The 23,827-nt window shown below is 40.9% G+C and overlaps 1 protein-coding gene across 15 annotated transcripts in view; it reads right to left on the bottom strand.

Moving 5' to 3' along the window:
• Window positions 1-1,165: 1,165 nt before the first annotated feature.
• Window positions 1,166-23,827, bottom strand: part of DLC1 (DLC1 Rho GTPase activating protein) — a 271,834-nt gene continuing 249,172 nt past the window's right edge. For all 15 annotated transcript variants that reach the window (XM_035550926.2, XM_035550879.2, XM_035550847.2 and 12 more), the window contains 11 exons: window positions 17,460-17,523; window positions 13,185-14,611; window positions 11,973-12,149; window positions 9,852-10,011; window positions 9,373-9,571; window positions 6,789-7,002; window positions 6,321-6,435; window positions 4,946-5,167; window positions 4,016-4,233; window positions 3,674-3,847; window positions 1,166-3,107 (listed from right to left, as the gene is read on the bottom strand). In XM_035550926.2, the coding sequence (XP_035406819.1) occupies window positions 2,987-3,107; window positions 3,674-3,847; window positions 4,016-4,233; window positions 4,946-5,167; window positions 6,321-6,435; window positions 6,789-7,002; window positions 9,373-9,571; window positions 9,852-10,011; window positions 11,973-12,149; window positions 13,185-14,611; window positions 17,460-17,523 (3,091 nt within the window). In that variant the 3' untranslated portion in view covers window positions 1,166-2,986. The remainder of the gene's footprint in view (window positions 3,108-3,673; window positions 3,848-4,015; window positions 4,234-4,945; window positions 5,168-6,320; window positions 6,436-6,788; window positions 7,003-9,372; window positions 9,572-9,851; window positions 10,012-11,972; window positions 12,150-13,184; window positions 14,612-17,459; window positions 17,524-23,827) is intronic.

The raw sequence follows: 23,827 nt of genomic DNA, 5'->3' as shown, positions 1-23,827 counted from the left end.
TCACAAATCAAAATCCTCTTTCAGATGCCCAAATTATATTTCTGTTGGCTAAGACTTTAAAAACTTTCTAAAGTTGCCTGAATTAACAGCTGTCTTTGGCTCCATTTTTCACCTTAGTCAGTTGTTTGTATATCCTCCTGGCCTTCTTTTTGGCTTCATTTCACTTTCTCCAATTACTTTCACACTTGATTTTTTTTTTTTTTACGAGAACTCATGACTGCAGAAATCTCCCTGCCCACTTTCTCACTGTAAGAAATAGGAGAGTGGTGAATTATTTTTCAGCATTACATATACCTGTTTATCAACTAGTTTACTTTGCTTCCCGTTAAATCCAAGAGTGCCTTTCTATACAACAGCAGCAAAACAGGTTTCCTTCTGCTTTTAAATTACACACACAAATCTGTTGACCAGGGACCATTTTTGTCCAGCTGTCCACCATCATGGAGGTGTGTCTTCTGAAACTTTTAAAATTATGCGGGTAACCGCCTTTAGCAATCAAAAATAGTGGTCTGGGAGAGGGCAGAGGAGCTCGGAATTTGCCAGCCATATCTAAAGAGTCAACAGCAAGCAAAGTGCCTTTCCTAACCATGAAAAGCCAGATAAAGAACATGAACCACCCCAATAAAGAACAGACTTGTCTGAAATCAAAGATACTTTTCTCATTCATCATTTTTCTTTAAAAATATCAGTTCCTTTAAGGTTACTGATTGCTACTTTTTAAATGATTTTGATGTACTTTGCTAGCCATGTTAATGACCCACATGAAGCTGCACCCTGGTGCCTAGAGCTCTTTAAGTACAAAAGGCCTACTGTGGAAAGATGCAGCAGGCTAGAAGTTTGGATGTAGGTGCAGGTCAGTTTTTGATATGTGAAGACAGCAAACTTTCCCAAATGGGTCTCACCGCGGTGGGTTTTCCCTTTAACGTCTCATCCTTAAAGTTTTGACAAAGCACAAAGTTCCTTAAAACACTTAAAAGCATCTTATTATGCCATCTCAAAGTGACTCCCATTGGTGTGAACTGCCCTTTTCAGGCTTTGAGCCTAGGCCGGGGATGCAGTGGAGTTCAGGTAAGACTGGAGAAATCACTGAGGGTGTTGGTTCTGCTCTCAGAAACAGGCTGTAGACATGAGAGGGGAAGGAAGGATGCAGAAAAAAATAAAAATATTACACTTCTCCAATTTTAAACATTTAATAGTGCACTTATTGAGTATATTCTGTACAGACATCTATAGCAAGTTAAACATTTTCCTTTCTCTCACTTAGATCATAGTCATGTAAAGCACATTTACAATAGAAAACATACTTGAGGTACAAAAACCCAAAAAGAATATCTGAGGTATAAATACAGGTATATTTTAAATAATCTTTATCATGCTTTATCTATGTTTGACAGTACGCTGTGGGCAAGTATACATGTTTACAATAGAATGGTATGTACAACATACAATTTTACAAATTCAAAAGTGTTTGATGTAGAAGAATATACAAGGCTTTCCTACTCATGAGGAACATTGTTACTGGAAGTACTACATTATTTGCCATAATAAAAAAAATCTTCTTCAAAAAGCTTAAAATAATACTGACAATGGTAACAAAGTCTCAGTCAAAATTCCATCTTGGAACTCATTCATACCCTAGCCACAAAATACATTTATCACTTAATACTGCACCTCGAAAGCAAATCCTTACCTTTACAGTAAAACCTACGTAAAGACACCTTTCCAGAGGACCTCAAGACTTCCTACAGTTCATGTAGTTTGATTGTTGCAGAGGGGAGAACATCCCAAAGGGTTTAAAAACAAACAAAAACACAAGAAGAAAGTCCCACCTTCCTCTCTGCCCCCAAATAGCTAACATTCAGGTTCTGTTCACATTAACGTGCAGCTTATGGAAAAACAAGCACAGGAGAGAGAGAAAGGGAACAAACTCTTACAAATCTTCCCTTCCTGCCCACCACACTCTGCCTGCTGCTGCAGGAGTCCTGCCACATCCCAACACCAGGACTCCAGTGTTTACTTTTTCCTCTTGAGTGTTAGAAGACAGTAATATATATAAAAGCTCATTAAAACACATATAGTTAACACAGATAGGAGTAAAAGCAACAAACATTTTTTAGGCAATATAACAATTGAGATTACTGGCTCTCTTGACCATTGCATAAGCATTTCAGTTCTAAGCTGCGGTGTTGCTTGAAAGTATATTTACTTAAAATTGCTATAGAATTGCTAATCACTCCCAAAAGATCATCTGGATAAGGAGTGAACACTAACCAGAGCAAGCCTATTGTAACATCTGCGTAGGGGTTTTAACAACATTAGAGCTGAGGAAAATGCAGAACTGGCAAATGGGAAGGATGGCAACTCATGGTCCACGGAGGAGTCAAATTCTAGGTTCAACTGTATCCAGTCTACTAAAATCCATCCTGGCTGCCTATCAGTGTACCAGACACATTTCAAGTTCAACTTCTGCTATCCTTTCAACCATCAACACACTCATTCACACTTTAATCTCTGTGCAAACCTTTCTCTGCTTATCTCAGTGAGAACACATTGAAGAGTACCAACTATTCCAGTGGATACACCAGTCCCCCAACGCACTACAAATAAAATGACATGGGTATATACATAAAGCTAAGTATTTCACATGGGAATGATGAGCCTTCACCATATTTCATAATATATTTTGCATTTAAAGAATTTTGCTTCTCAGAAGCAAATCAAACCATCTAATAGTACAATACTTATTTCTTTGCACAGTCCTCCTATGTATTCCAGTCGAGGCCTACACTATAGGCCTTACACAGACAGGAAGCAGCTTTAAAGTGTATGGTATGGCCACAGTCCTATGGTAATGCTCACAGTCAAGTTCTCATGCTGTCATCCCTTCATGACATGACTTTCAGATGGTCTGCAGCAGACGAGCCTCAGTTTTAGGTAACATCTGTGTTGCTGAGGTGTGGAGCACACGGCTGTTCCTCTTCAGTAGTCACCTGGATTTTACTTCCTTGCTCTCAAGACTCTGATGAGTGAAAGAGTCTCGTATCTTAACTACTTCAGATGCACACAAGTGTCCAAAAGACTTGGTGTACCAGTCTGGCATGTGGCCCCTGATGGGTGGTGAAAAAGTAGCGAAGAAACAAGTATCAGTAACATTGCATGCATTAGCTTAGAATCAAATATATATCTATTTGGTTAAATGCCCAACTGGGAAATCTCTTTATTACTGCTTACTGTTCAGCTCAGCCTTAATAATACATAGACTTGCTCAAAAACAACTTTTCCCTCACTGCAGCAAATTTATTTGAAGTTTTTGAGAACTTGGTCTGCTTTATTAACCTAACATTAAACTTAACAAGTCCTAGCATCTAATACATCTGTCAGATGAAGGGGTGGGATTATACACCAGTACCTGTGGTGGAACACGTATCGGGGGCTTCTAATGTAACAAACCATCCTCATTGTTAGACATGTATTGAAGGCAATTTTGATCCTTGTGGGTCCCTTCCGACTCAGATATTACATGATTCTATGATTTTATGACATCTCAGAGTCCTGTGTGTTTGCATTTGAGAACTATGTACTACTGCCTAAGCTATAGCCTTCTGAACTGTCTAAATTTTGCACTATAAGAGACAAGTTACTATCACAAAAGGACAAAAATGGAAATACATACCTTAAATCAATTCTGCACATGTAGGTAAGCTTCGATTTTCCTGACCCGCAGGGCTCAATCAGATACCTAGACAGGAGCACATTGACTCTGACACCTGCCACTGGAGCACGGTCATGATCCACTGAAGTTGCTAAAAGCACACAAGCTCCTTTGGGAAAGTTTGTTCTCCATGTTCTATGAAAAAAAGAAGAAAAAAGTCTCATCTTTGAAAAACAGGAATTCAAACATCTAATAGACTTCAAATCACGCATAAATAGATTTTTACCTACATAACTTGCTTGCTATTCTGTAAGCAAGGCTGCTGGGGGGAGATATTAAAACTACAGCATATAAAAGTCTTACCTTAAGACTACAAAGTCCCTGGCTGGATGAGGTGCCATGCTGTTCTGGACATACTGGTAGATATCTGTCTGGCTGTCCAAAGGTTCAATTACTTTCGAATCTATAAGATCTTCATCCCAAAGATGCTGCTCCTTAAGTAAACGATTTAAAACTTCCTCTGGTGTGGCAGCAATTTCAATGGTAGTTTTCCATAACCGGAGTGGGGGACCTTCACATGCCTGGGGAAAATCAGCAGAGAGTCCTCAGTTCAGCATTTTCTTTGTATTTTATATTATTGGATAAACACAGCAAATTAAATACATGCACACATACACACACAAATACACACATATATTGTACTAAGGCTGTCGTAAGTTCAGACTGAGGTTGTTTTCGTAATAGCCAAAGGCATCTGCACACTGACTTCCAAATGGTTTTTACATTATAGTTACGTTCTCCAGCATGAACCGCTATTAAATTGTGATGCTGCAGAAAAATGTCCTCATTTTCCAAATTAATTTTTTAAAATATCCTAGCTCAAATTTCAATGAAACACTTCTCCCTTTGCTAGCTCTGAACCGTGAATCAAGGGAAGATTAGAGCAGAGAAACTTCATCCCTGCTGCCTGCATAACAAAAGTGCTTGGAGGCTTCAGTTAGCCTGTCAAGGCTTTGCACAAGTGAGCGAGGGCGTGTAAATGCAACGCAGTGAGCATTCCTGGGCTGGATAAACAAGACAACTCAATTCAATGCATGTTTTCTGACTACTGCTGAAAGACATGTTGTTTTTAGACAGTGCGCAACTATGTCAAAAGATCATTATTTTTTCTTAAATCTATCCAGAAAATAAAGGTGTAATATCCTTCTGTAATATCCCACATCTAAAGGTGGCTTGCATTAAGGTAAGATAAGGTAAAAACCAGAGTAGTGGACAGTGTTACAGGATGCATACCTTCTTGTAGGCCAGTTCTGCTTGCTCTGAGGTGGAACAGCTGACCCAGCCTTTAAACTTCTCCTTCATTTCCTTCAGCAAGTCGTCCACGCAGTCCTGGAGGTAGCAGTGGTAGTCGGAGGGCTCCGTGGTGCTGCTGTTGCCCCTGAGCTCCTCCAGGCTGAGGGGACGCAGGTCCTGCTCTGTGTACGAGTTTCTGCCCCGGCTCATTTCTTCAGGTATCTGAGGGGTGACAAGGACAAATCATCCTCTTGCAGCTCTCTCCCCAAATCCCAGAGTTAGTCTAGCAGCTTCACGGCCACTGTATGTTGGGTACACTAGTTTTGCAAGCTGTGGGGCACCTGCAGCTCTTTAACGTGCAGCTATTATTTCTTTTTTTTTTTTTTTTAAAAACACCATCTTGAGACTGCAGCACTCTCCTGTTGATAAGATGCTCACTGCCTACTTCCTTCACTCTGAAGTTGGCAGTAGTCACATCCTCTGGTAGAAAATGAGATGCCTAGAGATGTTTATGTGTAGGTACGCCTGTGGAATTACATCTCTAAGTTACCTGAGCTAGTACGCAAATGGTATTCTAAAAGATATATTTGTGAGGTCAAGCACTCAGTGTGAAGAAATACCAAAGTTTGTGTCTTTGTGACCTTGATTTGACACAGATTAGTCCCTCAGTTACAATGTGTCTTTTGGTTTTTAGTTTTTCTGTGGTGTATCCCTTCTTTGTTCCACAGCTCAGACTCATTCCCATAGCAAAGCTTATCCTGCAGACTGACTGAAGGAGAGGCCAGCTGTCAGCTGCAAGAAGAGAGACAGGCATGCCTTCAGTTGTGGGCTCTGAAAAGATTTGATGACAGTGAGGAAAACCAGGATGCAGACTTGTCTGGTTCTCCATGCTAGGCTCTAGAGGGAGCGTGCTTTAGTTGTTATGGAGCCTTCAGCCAACAGTCTGATAGTGTCACGTTCAGGATGCTTTTGTGGCCTAGTCTTGCTTTCCTTTGGGAATTTAAGTATAAAGCGAGCACTGAAATTCTTGGAAATAGCTTCTTGCTTTGTAATTAGAGCTGAAGCTCACAGATCCTCATGGCTGCACAACAGAAGCTTGAACACACATTTCAAATGTAGCTAGGATGTCACAAAAATGCCCCAGACCCCACAGCTGCTTCATGACTTCTGAGTGCCAGTGTCAACAAAACAAATCTGGCACCACTTCAAATTCATGCATGCGCTCAGATAAGGATGCAAAGTTTTTTTAAAAAGCTATTTATCATATACTACTCTTTATTAAAATAAAGAGACGTTCCTAGGTCTGCTGTATAATGGAAAGCTAAGTCATGTTGGCCAACATTGCACCCATCGGTTTTGCAGATACGTGTTTTACCTGGAAGAGCTTCTTGCATTCAGCAATCATATGGGCTAGCCCTTGGGTTGCAGCCAAATTTTCATTTAGGTCTTTCTGATCAGGTTTTCCCAGGCTTGGTTTTCGTTGCATCACCCTTCACAGGGAAGAAGAGCGCGCACACACAAATTCAGTTATGTAACACAGAGAAAGAGAGACATTTAGTAAGAAAACAGTAGGATTCCAGAAGCTGCTGGTGATTTAGAGCAGTGCTGCTTGGGACCAAATCTTGGCATGCTGTTACTGACTTCTTTTGCTACTCATACTAAACTTCTATGGAGTCCCCCCATTTCTTCCCTTTTGTGAGCTGACTAACATTTTAACATATCTGTTAAAAAAGTAGGGTCACATAACCATTCTGCACCTGGTGCCTTCTGAGTGTTCAATGGGATCAAAAGTGGCAGAGTCAACAAGACCAGCAGCATTGAGCTGTGCTCTCTGGAGACGTACCTTGGGGAGGAATTCTCTCTTTTGAGAGTGTTTAAGTGGAAGAGGGAAGGTGCTAAGCACACCGCCAGGTTTGTTGGTGTCATCTGGTTCTCCTTCACTGCAGCTGTGACATCACTCAGGAAATAGAGAAGAATCTGGAGGACCTCCCTGTTCTCATCAGGTAAAAGCATAATGGCAGCCTTGATAGCCTGGAGACGCTGATCCTTTGGCACATCTGCATAATATTAGTAATACTCTCATCAGCCCATTGATTTTCCACACACACAGCATGAATACATCCCAAAGCAAACTCCAAACTTAAGTCAAATATTTGAAGCTGAAGTGATTTCCTTCAGGATGCATACCATTCGTAGGAAACATGAAGGATTTTTTTTAACCCACTAGTTTAACTGCCCTCAGTTATTTCCTGCCTCACAAGAAATGCAAGCAAGAAGAAGTTGTGCCTAGGCCAGAGTTAATTTTAGATTTAATTTCAACAGCTACTTGCACTAAAATGACAGAATCCTGGACTCAGGCAGCGAACAAGCAAACACAGTCCAGCCAATTTAGAAATTCTTTGGCTTTCAAAGAAATCCAAAACAAATGCATTTGAGAATAGGTGAATTAATTAAATAAATTGGCTAGCAGATCTTTTTAACAATGATGTCATAAAATAGCCAGAAAGTGCTTTACCAAACACACAGGGTTGCTTTATTGAGCTGATCATTCAAAGTCATGCAGTGGAAAAAGAAAGTCAATGCTGTGAAGCCCCATACCATTAAACAGCTCCTTGGTTACTAACAACAAACATCCATTGGAAAAATTTGACGTGTGTCTTTATATAAGGCCTTCTCCTCCAAACTTGAAGGGAACAAATAGCGAAATAACCCAGACCAGATCTGCTTCTTATAAAGGGATTTCCAACAGGCCATCCCTGAATACAACATGAGAGTCTGACTCCTGGAGCATTTATATCATCATTAGCACCACACTGCCCTGGCTGCATGGCTCATAATACATGCATTGCTAACCAGGTATTTAACTGGTATTTGCTTTGGGCTTCAGCAATTTCATAAGGCTGGCAAGTGAGTTTAGAAAGCAATTTTAAGCAGAAATCTACTGTTCTCTGCTCACTCCCCTCAATCAGCTCAAAGCACATTTAAGCCTTGTATGGGCAATTCCATGCTTGGTGCATAACTCTAAAGCAAAGAGAAATTTTGTCCTTTGCAGGGAAGCAAAATTTACAGCTGCTTTAAGGCTCTTTGCTTTGCACAGAGATAATACTTCCCGACCACCTCTGGGGATTCCTCAGACCTACCGGCTGTGAAAGGAAGGGAAAGGAAAATATACTTCTACAATACTGTGTCAACTTTTTCTGGCACTAAATCAGAAAGAGTTGCTGTTTAATATGCAAGGAAGTGGAGAGTCTGATTCATTTTTTCCGTAAACTTTCTTGGGAATTGAAACAAACAAACAAAAAAATGTGCTCTGAAATAACAGTACATATGTTCTTATTTTAAACTGTCACCTCCACCTACAGAGGTCTGAAGGAATTTCCTGGATAGAGCATTTGCATCATCATAGGGAAGGCACAAAAACAGTAATGGCTCAAACAAAGTATTTTTGTATCAAACTGTGTTGTAGCTGTGCTACCATGGGAAGAATACATGGGGTGGTATTAGAGGATCAAAGTGCCCATAGTGCATGAGTTTGGACCTCCATGAATATTTCAAAAAGCTTTGGGGTTTTCTGGTCACCAAACATTAATTCATCTTTGGCAGTTTAATAAAGTGCTTTTATAAAGCATGTAAGTATTCCTAATGAAACAAAGATAAAAAACTTTTGAAGGGCAACTTGTTTGGAAAGATCCAGCACAAAATAACCATGTATACAGAACATGATTTATCTAACTCACAATAGAGAATGTATCCCTAACTGGAGTTGAACCTGACATCCCAGCAGCATGAATTCTTTCTTTTGAGGTGTGTTGATAAATTCACGTTTTGATGTTATTTATGCTAAGCACATTCTGTTTATGGCACCTACCAGTAAAGTAGCTAAAAACTAGTAACAGAAAAGTTTTCAACTTAAAAGGTTGCTTTCAAAAGTTGTGGTGAGAGACAGAATAATATGAATTTTAAGAAAATACAATTCCTTTGGCAATCTTGCTCTTTAAACCAAAAACAAACAAAAAAACCCACCTCAGTTATTCAGTAGATTTCAATCCCCTCAAAAGTCCAAAACTCTGTGAACATACTGTTTGCACAAGCCCTCTACTTAGCCACATCAGACACAGTTTATCTTCAAACTGTAGTATCAAGTATGCTCAAAGAAGAGAGGAAACTACAGCAAGTGATGGAGGATTTATTTGTTCCCAAACTTGAGGGAAAGGTGAAATTAAAAGAACTTGTCCTGTCCTATGAATCGTTATACAGTCAGAATATCAAAAATCAGTTCCTTATGTGGCAGCCTGAAATATAACGGCTGCTAGAGAAAGACCAACACATGCAACATGCGTAGTGCCCAGAGGAGCGGTGTTAGAAACTCTCACCCTTGCTACACAAATGACAATTAGCCATTTAGCTTTAGAAATCTCAGTACTTACACTGGTATATCTGTAAGAAGGTCTCAGAGAGTTTGTTGGTCATGAGGGGCTCGGGCAGGTCACGGAAGAATTGCTTTAACATGTCTGCTACATCGTAAGCAGACTGGCCTTCGTAGTTGACGCTGTCTGCTGAACTCTCATTCATTTGACGTAAAGCCTGAATTCTTGATTTGACTCCAGATTTCCTAAATAGTCCAACCTAAGTGTAATTGTATATGGAAAAGTAAACACACACACACACACACACACATATATATATATATGTATAGTATAGCAAAATTGAAATCTAAGTATGTTCTTTAGCCTCTTATGTATGAATTCTAATTTCATGGCTAATTTAATGGAAAGCTTTCCTTGAATTATTCATTTTGTTCTGTCTGCTTTTTCAATCTGACCCAGAAACAACAACAAAAAATCTTAATGGAAGGCTGGGCTTCGAGTACTGAATGAGAATGGGATGAGAATAGAGCAAAACCCACCTGATCCAGGCAGTGGTTGCGAAGATACCGCATGGCTTGTTGAATGCTCTGTGGAAGAGGCTGCCCAGTGCGCTGAACATTGACTTGCAGTGGTACTCCAAATACGTTTCGGTCTTTATAGTCTGGCACCTTTATCCTTTTCATAAATTTTGGTACTGCCCTATTTAAGCAAAGGGAATGACAAAATTAGATTAAACCTCTGGCAACCATTTGTCTTATGGATTTCCAGTAACTCATGAAGTAAGTGAAAATAAGTGAAACATTTTAGTATGCTGAATAACATGAAAAGTAGTGAGAATATAAATAAGCTAATTCATTCAGGGATGGGAGGGGAGAGAGGACAGAAAACAGTTTCTCTAAGAGAAAGGCTTAACATTCAGAGCAGTATGCTGCCTGTAATTATTGTGGTGCTACTCTATCAATATTAGTAGGACAAAAGCTACAGGGAAAAACTGCAGGAGCCAGACCGAATTGCAATGGAGTCAAAATAAATCCTGTGGTCAGTGACCCCTTATAACACTGCTTCTTTAGGTTTCAGGAAAGATGGGCATTTGAACAATGAGCTTTTGTATGTCAACTACTTGTTCTGCGAAGTCCTCAAACTGGGTCCACCACCCACCAGTGTGCATAACAGCAGGAAACTGATGTAATACATTTGAGATTGTCAGCTAAAAACTTCAGCTCTATAAACAACCCCTTTGAGGGACCCCCCTCCTTGTCAGGCAGTTACTGTTGTTACCCCTACCTCCCACTCCAGTTTCAATGAGAGGCCTTTCCATTCGCTTTTAACTCCAAGGAAAAAGTTACTAATACAAAAGAATTATTTACCCCTAGGTCCCCAAGTGTTGCTTTCATAAAGGAAAAAAAGCTATTAAAATGTGAAAATATTGAGATCACTTTCTTAAACAAGGAAAAAAGCTAATGTATGGTACAACAGCTAGTAGGACACAGTAACACTGGAGAACAGGGAGACCTATTTAGCATTTCGATATATACAGTACAGCTATACAAACAGTGCATTAGATTTACAGCTGATTAATCTGTTACATAGGAAAACAGAACCAATTTGTATTGCCATATAGTTAAGTTTAGGGCATTATTGATATATGCACAAATAATACTTGCTTTGTCAAAAAACATGCCAATGGAATGTGAAAAAACACATTGCGATCTCCACCGAGAATCTGAAGCATGCAGGGATAACTGGTCAATACTTATTTCTGTCTTTCAGAACAAACAACTTCTGTATTTAGAAAGGCTGACATAATAACAGCCTTTGAACAGGAGGTACTTTGATGCTGAAGCTAAATACTCTCTATGACTCCTGGGGAAGGGAGGAGGCTGGCCTGTGGTAGGGAGAAGAAAAATTTTATTGCGTCTTTTGCATCCTGAAGGTTACACAGGCTGTACTGCAGATACAGTAATAAAGGAGCTTTCTATTTCATTCTTCCAACAAAATCCAAACAAACAAACAAAACAACAACTTAGTTACAAACACCTGGCCAGAGCAGATATTGCTGCCTACAAAAAAATTAATGATTCTCCCAACCTCCATTCACCCCCCTCCCTTTTTTTTTTTTCAAGTTAACTGGATTTATAGTGCTGGATTTATAGTCCTTTAAAGAGGGGAGATAGTTGTTGGATAACAAGACACTAGACCTAAAGGACATCTATGTTATTTAATGACATGATTGCATAGAGAAAGCTATGCAAAAAAATTAAGAATAACTGAAACATCTTCAGATCTATTGAGCTCTGTGCCACCAGTCACTAACTCACTCAATATACACTTGTCCTTCTTTTGCTACAGATAGTGGACATCTTGCCACACAGAAAGCTGGCCAGCTGGCCTGTACATGATTGCTTTTACTCCCTCACATGCCTCCTTGAACATAGTCCTCAATCCTACTGAGATTACGTTTACATAAAGGGTTAGTGATGATAGTTAGCACTGTCTTAAGAAACCACAAATCATTGTCAGCACAGGCTGGAGGAAGAAGTGCAAATATGGAAAAAAGAGGGATGGAGGGATTTGTTGCATGTTTCCAGAAGTTACTTAGGACTAGTGAAACTATTGTGCTTGGACAGATGGCCTGTCTACACCTGGCACTGTGCCCTTACCAGCTGAAACCATGCTTGTTGGAAGGTGTGTACTTCTCCAGCAGAGCGGTTAACTTGAGGAGCGAGTACTTCTGCAGCAGGTTCATCTGTGCCACGGACTGACAGTTGATCTGCAGAGACGCCGAGCTGAGGCTGGGCCGGTGGGAGCTCTGGAAGCTGTGCCACCTCAGCCTGTGCCTGCAGAAATGACAGGGAACAGAGCAAGGACAGGTCACTGAGACATTCGCCTCACTCCCTGCAACCTGTGTCGATGGGAACATGCACTCTGAGCTGACCTACATGGCGTTGCACTATCAGACATTCTCAGAGGGCTCCAACAACTTTTGTTTTTTTTTCTAGAAACCCTTCCAGTATCAAGTCAATCAGAATCAAACAACTCCATTAAGAAAAAAAAAAGGCCTCAATTTTCAAGACACATCAAACAGGAACTAAGCTTTTCTAAAAGTCCCATTAAGTTTATACAAGCAGCTGTAGGCAACTAAATGACAGCAGAAACTGGGCCCAAAATGATTTGCACCAGTTTTAAAGGAAAACTGGAAACAAAGCCAGAAAGAGTTCAGCCCCGTGCTCTATTCACAATATAAAATACATGGTGAAGCTCCCAACAGAAACTGGGAGACCTCTGGAGCTCCCCCAAGCCCCCACTGTGCTACAGTGATCACGAAAAAGTAAACAAGCCCCATCTTCCCTGCAGATTTAGTGCCCTACCATGCTATTAAGAAACAGCCTGCTACTGAAAGTGCAATTTTTTGAGACAGTCTAAAAGTCCAGGCTTTTACTATACACTGACACAAAACAGACCATACTTCCACTGGCTCTCCTAGCCAATTTGAAAAGTGAATAGCACTACTTGAGGTCCTTCTCCCTCCCACACACCATTTCAGTTTGAAGAATTCCCATCCCCCAAACCTGCCTTAACATTGCTCCAAACGCTGACTTGCTGAGCAGGCTGTTTTTCAGTGACGACTTGAGCTGAACATATAAAAATATAGCTATGAATTGTGGGAATCACTTATCTACAAGTGTTGTACAAATACTTCCCTCGGCTATAATTGTTTTTGGAAGTGATGGGAACGGCACATGTGTGCTTCAGTGGCCCTAACTTCTATTACAGGAATGCCTTAACCGAGTGTGGTGCAGCTACTGCAGAACCAGTGGGTCTGGAGGAGACCTCACTGGGGCCAACCCAAGTCCCAGCACTCATGAGCTCACCTGCTGGACCGTGTCAGAGACGCACCCACCCCAGAGTCCCTTCTGTCCTGCATCCCTGAAGGCTCTTCTGTTTCATTTAGTGAATTCCCTGTGCTGTCAAGGTCACTCGGTGTTGTTCGATCGTTATCTACGTCGAGGTGGATCTGCTTTGGGGAGGAAGGACAGGGGGAGATGGAGTCGAGCGCTGAGTCAGAGTCCCCTTCGTCCGAGAACTTCTCTGACCACTGGTTTACTATTCTCTGCATCCCTTTCACATGGTACAGGATGTCGTCTAGCTCTGGGAATATGTCTTCGTTTTCAAGGTCGGCCAAGTCGCTCGTACTGGAATACAGGATCGAGCCTGGCACGTTGTCATAAATGCTCAGGCGGCTGCTCAATGAGCTAGCAGAGTTGCGCCGTTTTCCCATGCTCAGCTCTTTGGAGCTGTCTCCACTGTTTTCCCTCCGGAGGGTGAGATGGCCATGGCCATGGAAACTCCCCGTCCTCCAGTTCACGGAAGCATTGCTTTCTGTTGGGGAGAAGTTGCCATTGGAGAGTGCTTTGGGAAAAGTGCCGGGCTTATGATCTTCTGGGATAAAAAACACGGTGTCTTCTGCAAAGCTTCCCCTGTTCTTGAAGTTCTGCTCCATCACATCACTGAAGGTTGACTGGTTGAAGGGGTCAAAGCCTTCCAGGTACATGCCCACCCTTTTATTGTATGCACTGAGGCTGCGCGTTCGCGTGACAGGGCTGGGTGTGCTGACGGCACTGCTCGTCTCAGACTGACTGCTGCTGCTGCTGGTCTGGGTGGAATTGGAGACGCTCCTTTTTCGTACCATGGGGAGGCTGATGTGGTTGCCATTGAGGGCAGAAATCTCCACACAGTTAAGTTGCTTCAGCTTATCTTCATCCATGCCCTCCTGCAGGATGGGCCCACTAATAATAAGGCCAAGCTTTGAAGGAGCTTTGTTCTTGCCATGGTGAGAGCTCTTGATTTTCAGGCTCTCCATTCTCTTAAGCAGGCTCTTTGTTTTAGATTTGGTGTTCTTCTCATTTGCTTTTGTGTTGAAGCTGAAGCTATTCAGCTCCCTGGGCGAGGGCAGGCTGCTGAATGAGTCATCATTTGCTACAAAATTGCTCGACGAACAAACGCTCACAACGGAATTTGTCCTGGTGGTAGATGCCTCGCTCTGCAGGGTTGGTTGGTGGCTGCTGGTGCTGCTGATGCTGAGAATTGAAGCCACCTCCTGCCGCTCGCTGAGGTCTGTGAGCACGCTCTCACGGCTTGCTGCGTTTGTAAGGTGGGGAGCTTCTGGGGAGGAGATATTCAAGTCTGGCTTTGGAGGGAACACATCAAACTCCTCAAGCCTCGACCACCTCTTGCTGTCCCTTTGAAAAGTCCATTTGCCACTTATTGCACATGGTTCATCTTCATCTGAATCTTCACTCTGCAAAGAAAAAGAACCCTGAAAATAATGCTTGCAAACTGCCAGCATCGCAAAGGCAGTTGCGTTTAAATGCAATGCCCACCAAACTGATTTAAGCATGACCTTGTTCTCATGAATTTAAAGCAAAAACAATCTCTTCAGGGAGAGGAAGTTTAGGCCATAAAGCCCATTACAAGAAAAGATTACAGGGGACACCCAATACTTTTTAACAGTTTTTAAATACAAAGGATATATGCTTCATAAAAAGAAACAAACAATGCAATCTGCTTTAAATTGCTCTTTTCTGAAAACCTTAGTATCCATAGACTTTTAATTAATTGGTCACAGTGGATAGCCCTCAGATCAATGGAAATTCCTGGCATGCATAAAATTTTAAACTGGAGTCAGTCTGGGGTTGGGGTCCCTCTGGACTCCCTCCAAAGTTACACTCTTTTGATAGTGGCTCTGTGTTTATACTCCTCTTTGCAATTAAGAGATGTTTCTCATACGTTGTGAATTGTTGCAGCTTAATTCCTTACCCATTCTGGAAGTTTAAAAGGTCTCCTCACTGTGACTAATGAGACAGCAAAAGAAACTCTTGCACTGCTACAGTCTGATGCCTCCAGGCTCCTACCTGGTCCACTCTTCCTCCCACAGGCTAGCAGCTAACATTTTAAGAATGTCCTGTGAAGTTTCTACTTCAGTCTTGCTCCAGGCAAACTTTAACACTCATAGATAGTGAGCAGCAAAAGCTCACTCACAGTATAGCACGTAAGTAAATTGTAAATAGCATCTTCTCTGATTATGTTTGATGTATGACGAATGCTTGAGGGCACAATTACCCGTACATCACTTATGTCTAAATCTTTTCATCTAAATCCTGAAAGGGAATGATCCTGGAAATGGCATTTTTGTTCTTCCAAGTATCTGGAAAATTTCATGTTGCACACGGAAGAATGAAGCCAATGAGAGATATTTGAGTGTGACACCATGAAACCACAAAATAACCTTTGGTGTTCAGAGTAGGGAAGACTAATTGCCACACAGCTCCATGGGTGCTGAAGTTTCACTTAATTTGTTTAGATTGCTTTAATTTAAAAACAAGTACACATGCACGCCTCAAACTGTAACTATTTGTGTGCCAGGAACATAAACACTCAGTCTGAAAAATTAGTAAGTTATTCATATTTCAAGTATCTTATTTATGCATACTTTAGCTCCTGATCCTCTCCTAGTGTGTTTTTTTTTCCTCTTAGCACATTTCATCATCTCAGGAAGATATGTGAAACACCATATTTATTTTTTATAACCAAATACACATAGGAAAAAGAGCAAGTGTCATTCTCTTTGTTTCCCAGCTACTACTACTGGTGTTTCTGCCCCTGACTCAGAAGAAAACCTAAGAGGACAGGCTTGCTTATTTAAAGTTTTCCAGAGGAAAAATGTCACCTGAAACTGTCAATAGATAATAATGATAATAAACGTGGTTTGACTGGGAAAAAGGAACAGTAAAGCAATCTTAATTTGCAAAGAGTCAATGCAACATAAGCAAGCATATGTTTCTGTCAGCACAATTTTTTCCCTAGTATTAAAAAGCTTTAAAGGCTAAGAATTTTAATGAAGTCAACAACAAACAGGAATGGTATCAAAGTCCATCCACCAGAACATGAGTGGTGAGTGAAAATCAGGAAGGATTGGAACAAAACGTAACATCCAGACTCTGGAAGACGTTGGGTCTGGTCTGACATCTAGCAGCAATACTGATCATTCCAGTGTTAACAGGACTGAAAAACAAGGAGGAGAAATCTTCTGGTGGCTGTAAACAGGCAAGCCAGGGGTCTACCCCTACTTTTAAAAAGTTCATATAAATGCTGCCTGAGACTGTTATCTTCTGGAACTTGGGTGCTGTTTCCAGCATACCACAAACAGATAGGGAAAGAGGGGATTAATTCCCGGTAAACAACCTCAGAGCATTTGTATGCATTCTTCCTAAGGGTAGGGCAGCATTGTATTGCCTTAGTTCAGTCATCTTTATCTGCAGTCGTCATATCCCAGGGGACAGTATCAACTACTGATCCCTCCTAGGACACCCACATAGTTTTAAGACAGCTATCAAGTGGTACCTTATTAGCAAAATCCAGCAGCTCAGCTTTCTGTCTGTACTACCTTACCGAAGTTACAGTAGGTCCTCTCTTCTTTCTCACTACGCTCCACAGGGATCACGAACAACCAAGAAACCCTTTTAACTCCCGCTAAACACCCTGGAGATGTGTAAACTTTCTAAAAAGGTAGTCAATATATTCTTTAAATATTTTGCTTTAAATTTGAGCTGTAATTAAAAAAAAACAACACGGAAACAACATGTCAAATCCTACAAATGGTCGTCTCTTTTGCATGCCAGGCAGAGTCACGCTGCCTATATTGTAATAAAAGAATACAATTCCAATGTGATGGCAAAGAACCAAAACTGTGAAGATTACATCAAGGACAATGTTCTAACATTCAGGTCAGCTCATTGTGGCTGGTCAGGATCCCCTCCATCATGCCTACTAATTACAATCCTGCCTAAGAGCAAGTAATAAGCTACAACACAAACAACTCCACTGGCAGGCAGAGAATCCCAGTGTTTTTCAGGCTGAGAGCAGCATCCCATGGAAGAGTTAGCTAGACAAATAACCTTTATGCAGGGCCAAGCCCTGCAGTTTTCACTAAGTGAGAACATAAGATGAAATATAAGCAGAGTTTTGACTATGAATCATTGGCAGGTTCAACTCAGCTGTCATCCTACACTACAGCTAAACAATCTATTATTTTTTTTTCAGTTTTATTAACGCACAATGCTGTTACAGAAGATGTCAAAGGTACTTACCCTTTTCCTGTGGGGACTGATTTCTAGCTTCATCACTGCACATTTGTTTAAAGTATTTAAGCGCCTGCAAAGCAAAGGAAACCATATTAAGAGAAAACTCCAGTGTTTTGGCACAGGCTATTTCAGTTCAAAAGCGCTTCTGAAGGCTATCCTCAAACTGCTTTGCATACAAATAGCCACAAGCAGAGTTTCAATTAGAGCCCTAATTATACTTAACCATTAACCCATTACATTTGGCAGTATTCTAACTTCAGAGGGAGGGATGGATGACTATTTGTCACTATTACCTGAATCAAAGTAAGGGAAAGTAAACAGAAACTTAGAGTAAGTTAAGAAGCGCATTGTAATCAATGAATTGTAATAATTACATTTATTTAAATATCAAACATTCAAACCCTGAAACAATCAATCTCAACAGACTGAAAATAAGAGAATAGGCTTCTTATTTGACACTGTACACATCTGTACAAAACAGCACACCACTTTAAAATTATAAGCTGAAAGCTCAAACAGGAAAACTTATTTTCCACTTCTTAGGGGCCCATTTTGTTTGTGAGAAGTGTAATGTAATTATTCTCAATACAATCCTGGGACAACACAACTATCAGTTTTTAAAAAGCCACGTACCTGATTTTTCCTTCCCAAACTAAAGTTTCTTTTATGTATAATAATGTTGGTCTTGAGGACTAAAATTTAGACAATGAAAATAAATTGCTGCAGCAACAAGAATTAACCAGCCTCCCTAAGACATGCAAGAGCACTCTGCATGCACATCTCAAAGTACTTTATGAATGTATATAAGCATCCCTCTATTCTCTGATGAGCTTGTGATCCAGCATCCCTAAAATAAACTAAGCTCTCTTTCTTATCCCCTGTCCCCCAGAACCGTCCATTCTGTCTGACAGTCATGGGAAGCATCACATCCAAAGAAACCTCTCTGCCCTCCTTCTGTCCCCACTCTTCCTGCCTCCCTCATGGAAAGCTTCCACTTGTGAGGCTGTACTGTGGTCTAGAGGAGCTGAAAATTCATTTTTCCATTTTTTTGGGGGTTGAATTTTGCCCATGTCAGCTCCCTGAGCCACATAAATGGTAGCATGTGAAGGGGGGAAGCAGAGGAGAAGAATTGCCCCTTTCATGCAAATTGAACAGGGGTAAGGCTGAGGTTTAAAAAGTCTGCTTCATTCTGAAGGAAGCAGTGTAATTTTCACCTATATCATTCAAGCAAATGTAAAGAAGCTGTACTGGTAGCTTTGAAAAACTTGGATAAAAAAAATTAAAAGAAAAAAAAATGCTGACTTGTCCTGTTGCTTCAGATGAGTCTCTTCAGATTCCTGAAACTTGTAACTTGAATCTAGAAAATGTGTGCACAGGAAGGATTACTAGTTTCCTCTCTTTCCTCTTTCCTTTCATGCACAGGATTGGTTGCAGATGGTATTTACACAGGGCTTGATCCTGAGGCCATCAAAGAAAATGAAAAAGCTCCTACTGGTGCTCTTGCTGCAGTCGTGAGGTAAAAAAGGACAGTTTGATCTATAATTAGACCCAGCCACAACACAGCAGAAAAGAAGAGAAACAGGAAGAATTGCCACGGGTCAAATGGTAGGCCAGTGGCAGAGTAGGAAAGTTAACCAGATCTCTCCATTTTCACCTCTGCTCGGACAGCAGGCACAATCCTTCCCGCTGCTACTGGTGGGTGCGTGACCTTCCCAGCAGTTGTGTTTATGGCATGGGTGAGGAGTGACTGCCCCACGTACATGCTACCCAAGTATTTGGTTTCTAAGAGGCCACACAGCAGCAGAAAGCTGCTTCCCTTCCCCTGCTTCACAAACATTCTCCTTCCAAACTGCCAGACCTCAATGGCAGGGAATACTGCATCGCTTTCAGTCTTGTACTGCGTAATAATTTACGGATTTCACACTGTGGCAACCTTTGACTTATGTGGGGAGAAGCTATCACTGAATCCCTGCATCAGGCTTTATCTTGCTGCAGCCTATCTAATCGCTAATAAAGGCGATCTCTGATTTCACAAAGATTACATCCACAGACTTTCCTCCTACCTAACCTAAAACCCTGAAATAGGTGAAAAATAGGGACTTTGAGGAAAAAAAAATCCCCCAGCACACACCTCACAAAAACGAGTATGAAGGCAAGATAATGTAACCCCCTATGAGCAAGGTTAAACACAAGAGCAGCAAGGCAAATAAAGGCTCCCTTACACATCTGACATGATTTCATCACAAAAGCAGTTTCCCTTTTAAAATCCAAATGCTCTGCAGCAACTGCCTCAGGTCTGTAAGTTTAATTATATACATCACACATCCTGCTTTAGCTTTTACGTGAGTTCAATGGTGCCCAGTTCCTGGAGCTATAGGACCCTGAAAGCACAGCATGGTATGCAGAGCTGCCTTCCAAACAAGCTATCGAGTTCGCAAAGGTAAGCAAGAAAGGTTCGGGCTTTGCCAAGACGAGAGTTACCCATACAACTGTCACTAACGTTCACTTCACTTTGCAATACTTTTTAAGCATGCAAGCACACATTCATTTTCTACAGATCTCATCAAATTGGTACTTGTTAATGAACCCCAATTTTCTCTTCTGGCTCTGGACCTTCTCTCCAGATAATTCTGCTCCCAGGTACAAACTCAGCTCATCATTTCTCCGCTGACAGGCAGCAGATTCTCATTCTTTAGCTCTGTCTTATTCTGCCCAAACCTGTCTCAGTGACACCTTCACGTGGACTTCTAGAGGAGACAGAGTGACAGGGCAGGATTGCTGCAGATAGTGGTTGCAGCCACTCACACTGCCTTGCTATCTCAATGTCCATTTCTGCAATGCCTCCTACCCTGTCCACTGTCTTTCTGAATGACTGCCTGGATGACAAGATAATGTTCTTTCCCATCATTTAGGTAATTATCTTTGGGTCGGCCTTCTCTCTGTAGGTCTGCACATCCAGGGGGTATCTCACCGTGGAGGAGAGCTCCTGTGTTACACCTCCACTGCATCCCTTCTCCTTGTCCTCCACACACCCAGAACCCTTACGTGAGCTCTGCAAAGCCTTTCTTCCTAGTGGTGACAAATGTGACAGAGCCTGCCTTTCGGTCCCAGTCCCCAAACTGTGACTGGCCCATATCAGCCCGGGGCTACTGTGGAAACCTGTACTGGCTGGACCCCAAACACGAGGCACCAGAGCTTCTCCAGGAAATGAGCAAACAATGTGCTCTTCCCAGTCATCTTCTCAGAAATGGCCAAACTAGTTTAGCTTCAATTTTTATTTTATTTTTTAAGAAATGCAATCTGGGTAACATGCACACTACCAAAAATTTCAACTTGCATGGCTAACTTTAGCTATTTTATAAATTAAACTATGGCCTTGTAATAGGAAGTCTTTGTTAACCTAAGAACCAGTAAGTTCTGTATCAGCTATAACCACTTGGTAATTCATTCTGTGGTCATTAACAGCAGAAAATTCTCATCCCACACACTCAAGAATAGTGGGAGCAGCACAGTGCATCAGATAAAAGCATTTTATGATTTTAAACTAGAATTTTCCATCTCAGTAAGTGTATGATCTAGCTTTGAACTTCAGTTTAAAATATTTTCCTAATGGATTTAAATTCTTCATTCCTTACTACAGGGCAAACTCCAGCTCCATTATACCTGTAACTAATTGATGATACAAGGGCTTTCGTGTCTCACCGCAGTGGACAGTCCCTGTGCTGGCTCCTGGGGTTCATCTGCATGTTATAACCTGCAAAGCTCTCCACAAACCAAGCCGTACGACCAGTAACTGCTGCTCGTGCTAATCCATTACAATCAACTTCTTGGATGAGAAATCCTGATGGTACAAGATTTAAGAAATCTCTTGTGTACACAGTGTGGCAGTTTTCTAGTTACGTGTAAAGAGATTAAATAGGATTTCCATCACAGCTTGCTATGTAATTCGCACTTAGCAACAACAGCCTTTAGGATAAGCATGTTTCAGTACTTAGCTTCATGAGCGCATTATGCAGGCAGCTGCCCTCTCAAGATAAATTCCCAACCATTAATCTACACAGAGGCTTACGAAACCAAGGCCAGCAGCACTTCACACACAGTCTCTACGTGAAGCATCCCAGCAAATTAAAGCAGAATCATGACTTACATTTTTAACCCTACATTACGTGATACGATCACTAAATGACATTTCTTAACCATTTATCTTCTACTGTTACCAAGTACCATATGCTATCTCTGTAATTCAAGCCTCAACTTGCTTTTTACTTAAAATTTTTCAAGAAAACCCTTAATGGGGTGGGCCATTTCCATTTAGAAATGAATTTTGCAAAGCATTATTATTAAACTGTTAAAGTTACATTATTATTCCTGTTTAAGTTAATAATCTTATTGAACAGTAATTGACAGTACTGTTCAGATGTTTTAAATGCTTCAAACTTAAAAAAAATCCCTGTCATTGTGATTTCTACAGTCTTTTTTAAAATTATATTTTTCCACGTGCAGTAATTAGTACAAGGTGATTAAAACCACTGAGAAAAGACTGCTGGTTATACTGAAAAGCAGATTCTCAGCACAGAGGACTAACTATTTTGTTACCATCGACTGCATACAGCATTCATTTAGCTCTATGCTGAAAATGCAAATAATTCCAAAACTACTCTGATTTTTAGATAGACTTATGGTTGTGAAACAGCTCTAACTCCTTTACTGAGCAAAATCCTCTACTGTTTACACACTGACCATGGCATGAGTCAAAATAAACCTAGGTTTCAGGAAGAAACAGAGCATTCCACATGACGTAGCCTCTCCATGTTTTTTAAAGAGCTTTACAAAATTAAACAGGGAGATGTGAAAAAAAAATCTAAAGGTGGAAATGTTGTGATAATGAACTGCTTTTGTTTAATACACATGACAAAAGGCCAAATTCAGACATCCAAGATGATTTTCAGTTTTATGTTAAGGTAGGATCTGAATGCTTCTGGAGAAATTTTAGCTTCAGTTTTAAAATTATTTTGTAAAGGATAAGCCACAGGCTTCAGAATGATATAGTTTTGCCTTTAAAATCTGTCTCAAGCTACAGGAAGATGCACACTTCTTATGCACACTACACAGAAAACAATTTGAAAATGGAAGTGAACAGGTGATTTTACAATTAGCACACTTGTGTGTCCTAGTTTCACAAAATGTGTATATACCCACATCATTTTGGCTTGGTTACCGTTATTAGAAGGCTTAAAAAATAAGATTCCATTTTTAGGACAGATCTTTTTGCTATTCTCTAAGTTCAATAAAATTGGTAACTGTTTTTATTAGTGGCAAGTCTCAAAGAGGTATGGAGGACATATTCTTACTTTTACCAGTAAGAAACAGACTGTTGTCTTTTTCCCCCATCTACCTAAATAAGCCCAGGTTAAAAAGTATTCTTGCAAGAGAGCACTAGATCCAAAATATGCTGGCTTGACTGTATTCTGTTTTCCTGGCAAGGGAATACCATGCTTCTGGGAACCAGCATTTATTCACATCGCTGTACTTTCTGTTCAATGGCTTCACAAGCTCCAGAGCACACAAATAAGCAGACCAATGTATCACATTTTAATGCTGACGGAGTAGGCGCCTTACTGCATCTTGATTGTGAATTTACCGTGAATAAAATTTTTGCCCTCTCAATGAGTGAGCAACAAATCTGTTTCCTTAGTTTGAAAATGCTGTAAATATTTCTGATGAACTTCAAATTCCAGTTTCTCTCTTTCCCTTCCAAGCATGGCAGTGATGGCAAGAGGACACTATAAACTTAGAGCCTTTCTTAAAAGGGTTTTGTAATTCATTAGAATTATTGACATTTAGATTTGCGGCCATCAGGCATGTAGTATCCAAAGCATTCATTCAGAAGACAATTTGGAAAGTTGCCATAATGAAGGACAAAGGGAGAAAACTGCACTTATTTCTAGGTAATAGAAGATATGAAAAATTATTGCATTTTTTTTTTGCAATTTAGATTATGAACTCGCGCTAGAGGAGTACCCATCCATAATGGATGGATGGGTAAGTGTAAAATGGGGCCAAAGTAATTGCTTATATGATAAAATTGGTAATGCTGGGGCTGTAGTTCTGTAAAAACAAGCTGCCCCACACAGGCAAGTCTTGCTCTCTCTTTTTCTGCCCACCCCTTGTGTCCTGCCTTTGCAGTTGGCTCTGTGGTCATCCTCTGCACCCCCTCCAGAGTCCATTACTCCTTTCCATGTGCTGATCCAATTTCCTAACCCAGCAAGGACTACTGAGGCTTTTTTAGCTGGGTAAGCAAATTGAATCGGTTTGTTGTAGGAGCCCATAAACAATTAAGATAAGCTATGGGAGCACACAGCTGAGGGCAGGCC

This window comes from Cygnus atratus, chromosome 4 (genome assembly GCF_013377495.2).
Source record: "Cygnus atratus isolate AKBS03 ecotype Queensland, Australia chromosome 4, CAtr_DNAZoo_HiC_assembly, whole genome shotgun sequence".
Taxonomy (NCBI): Eukaryota; Metazoa; Chordata; class Aves; order Anseriformes; family Anatidae; genus Cygnus; species Cygnus atratus.
The sequence above is the reverse complement of the archived record's forward strand: the minus strand, read 5'-3'. Positions and strand labels throughout refer to the sequence as shown.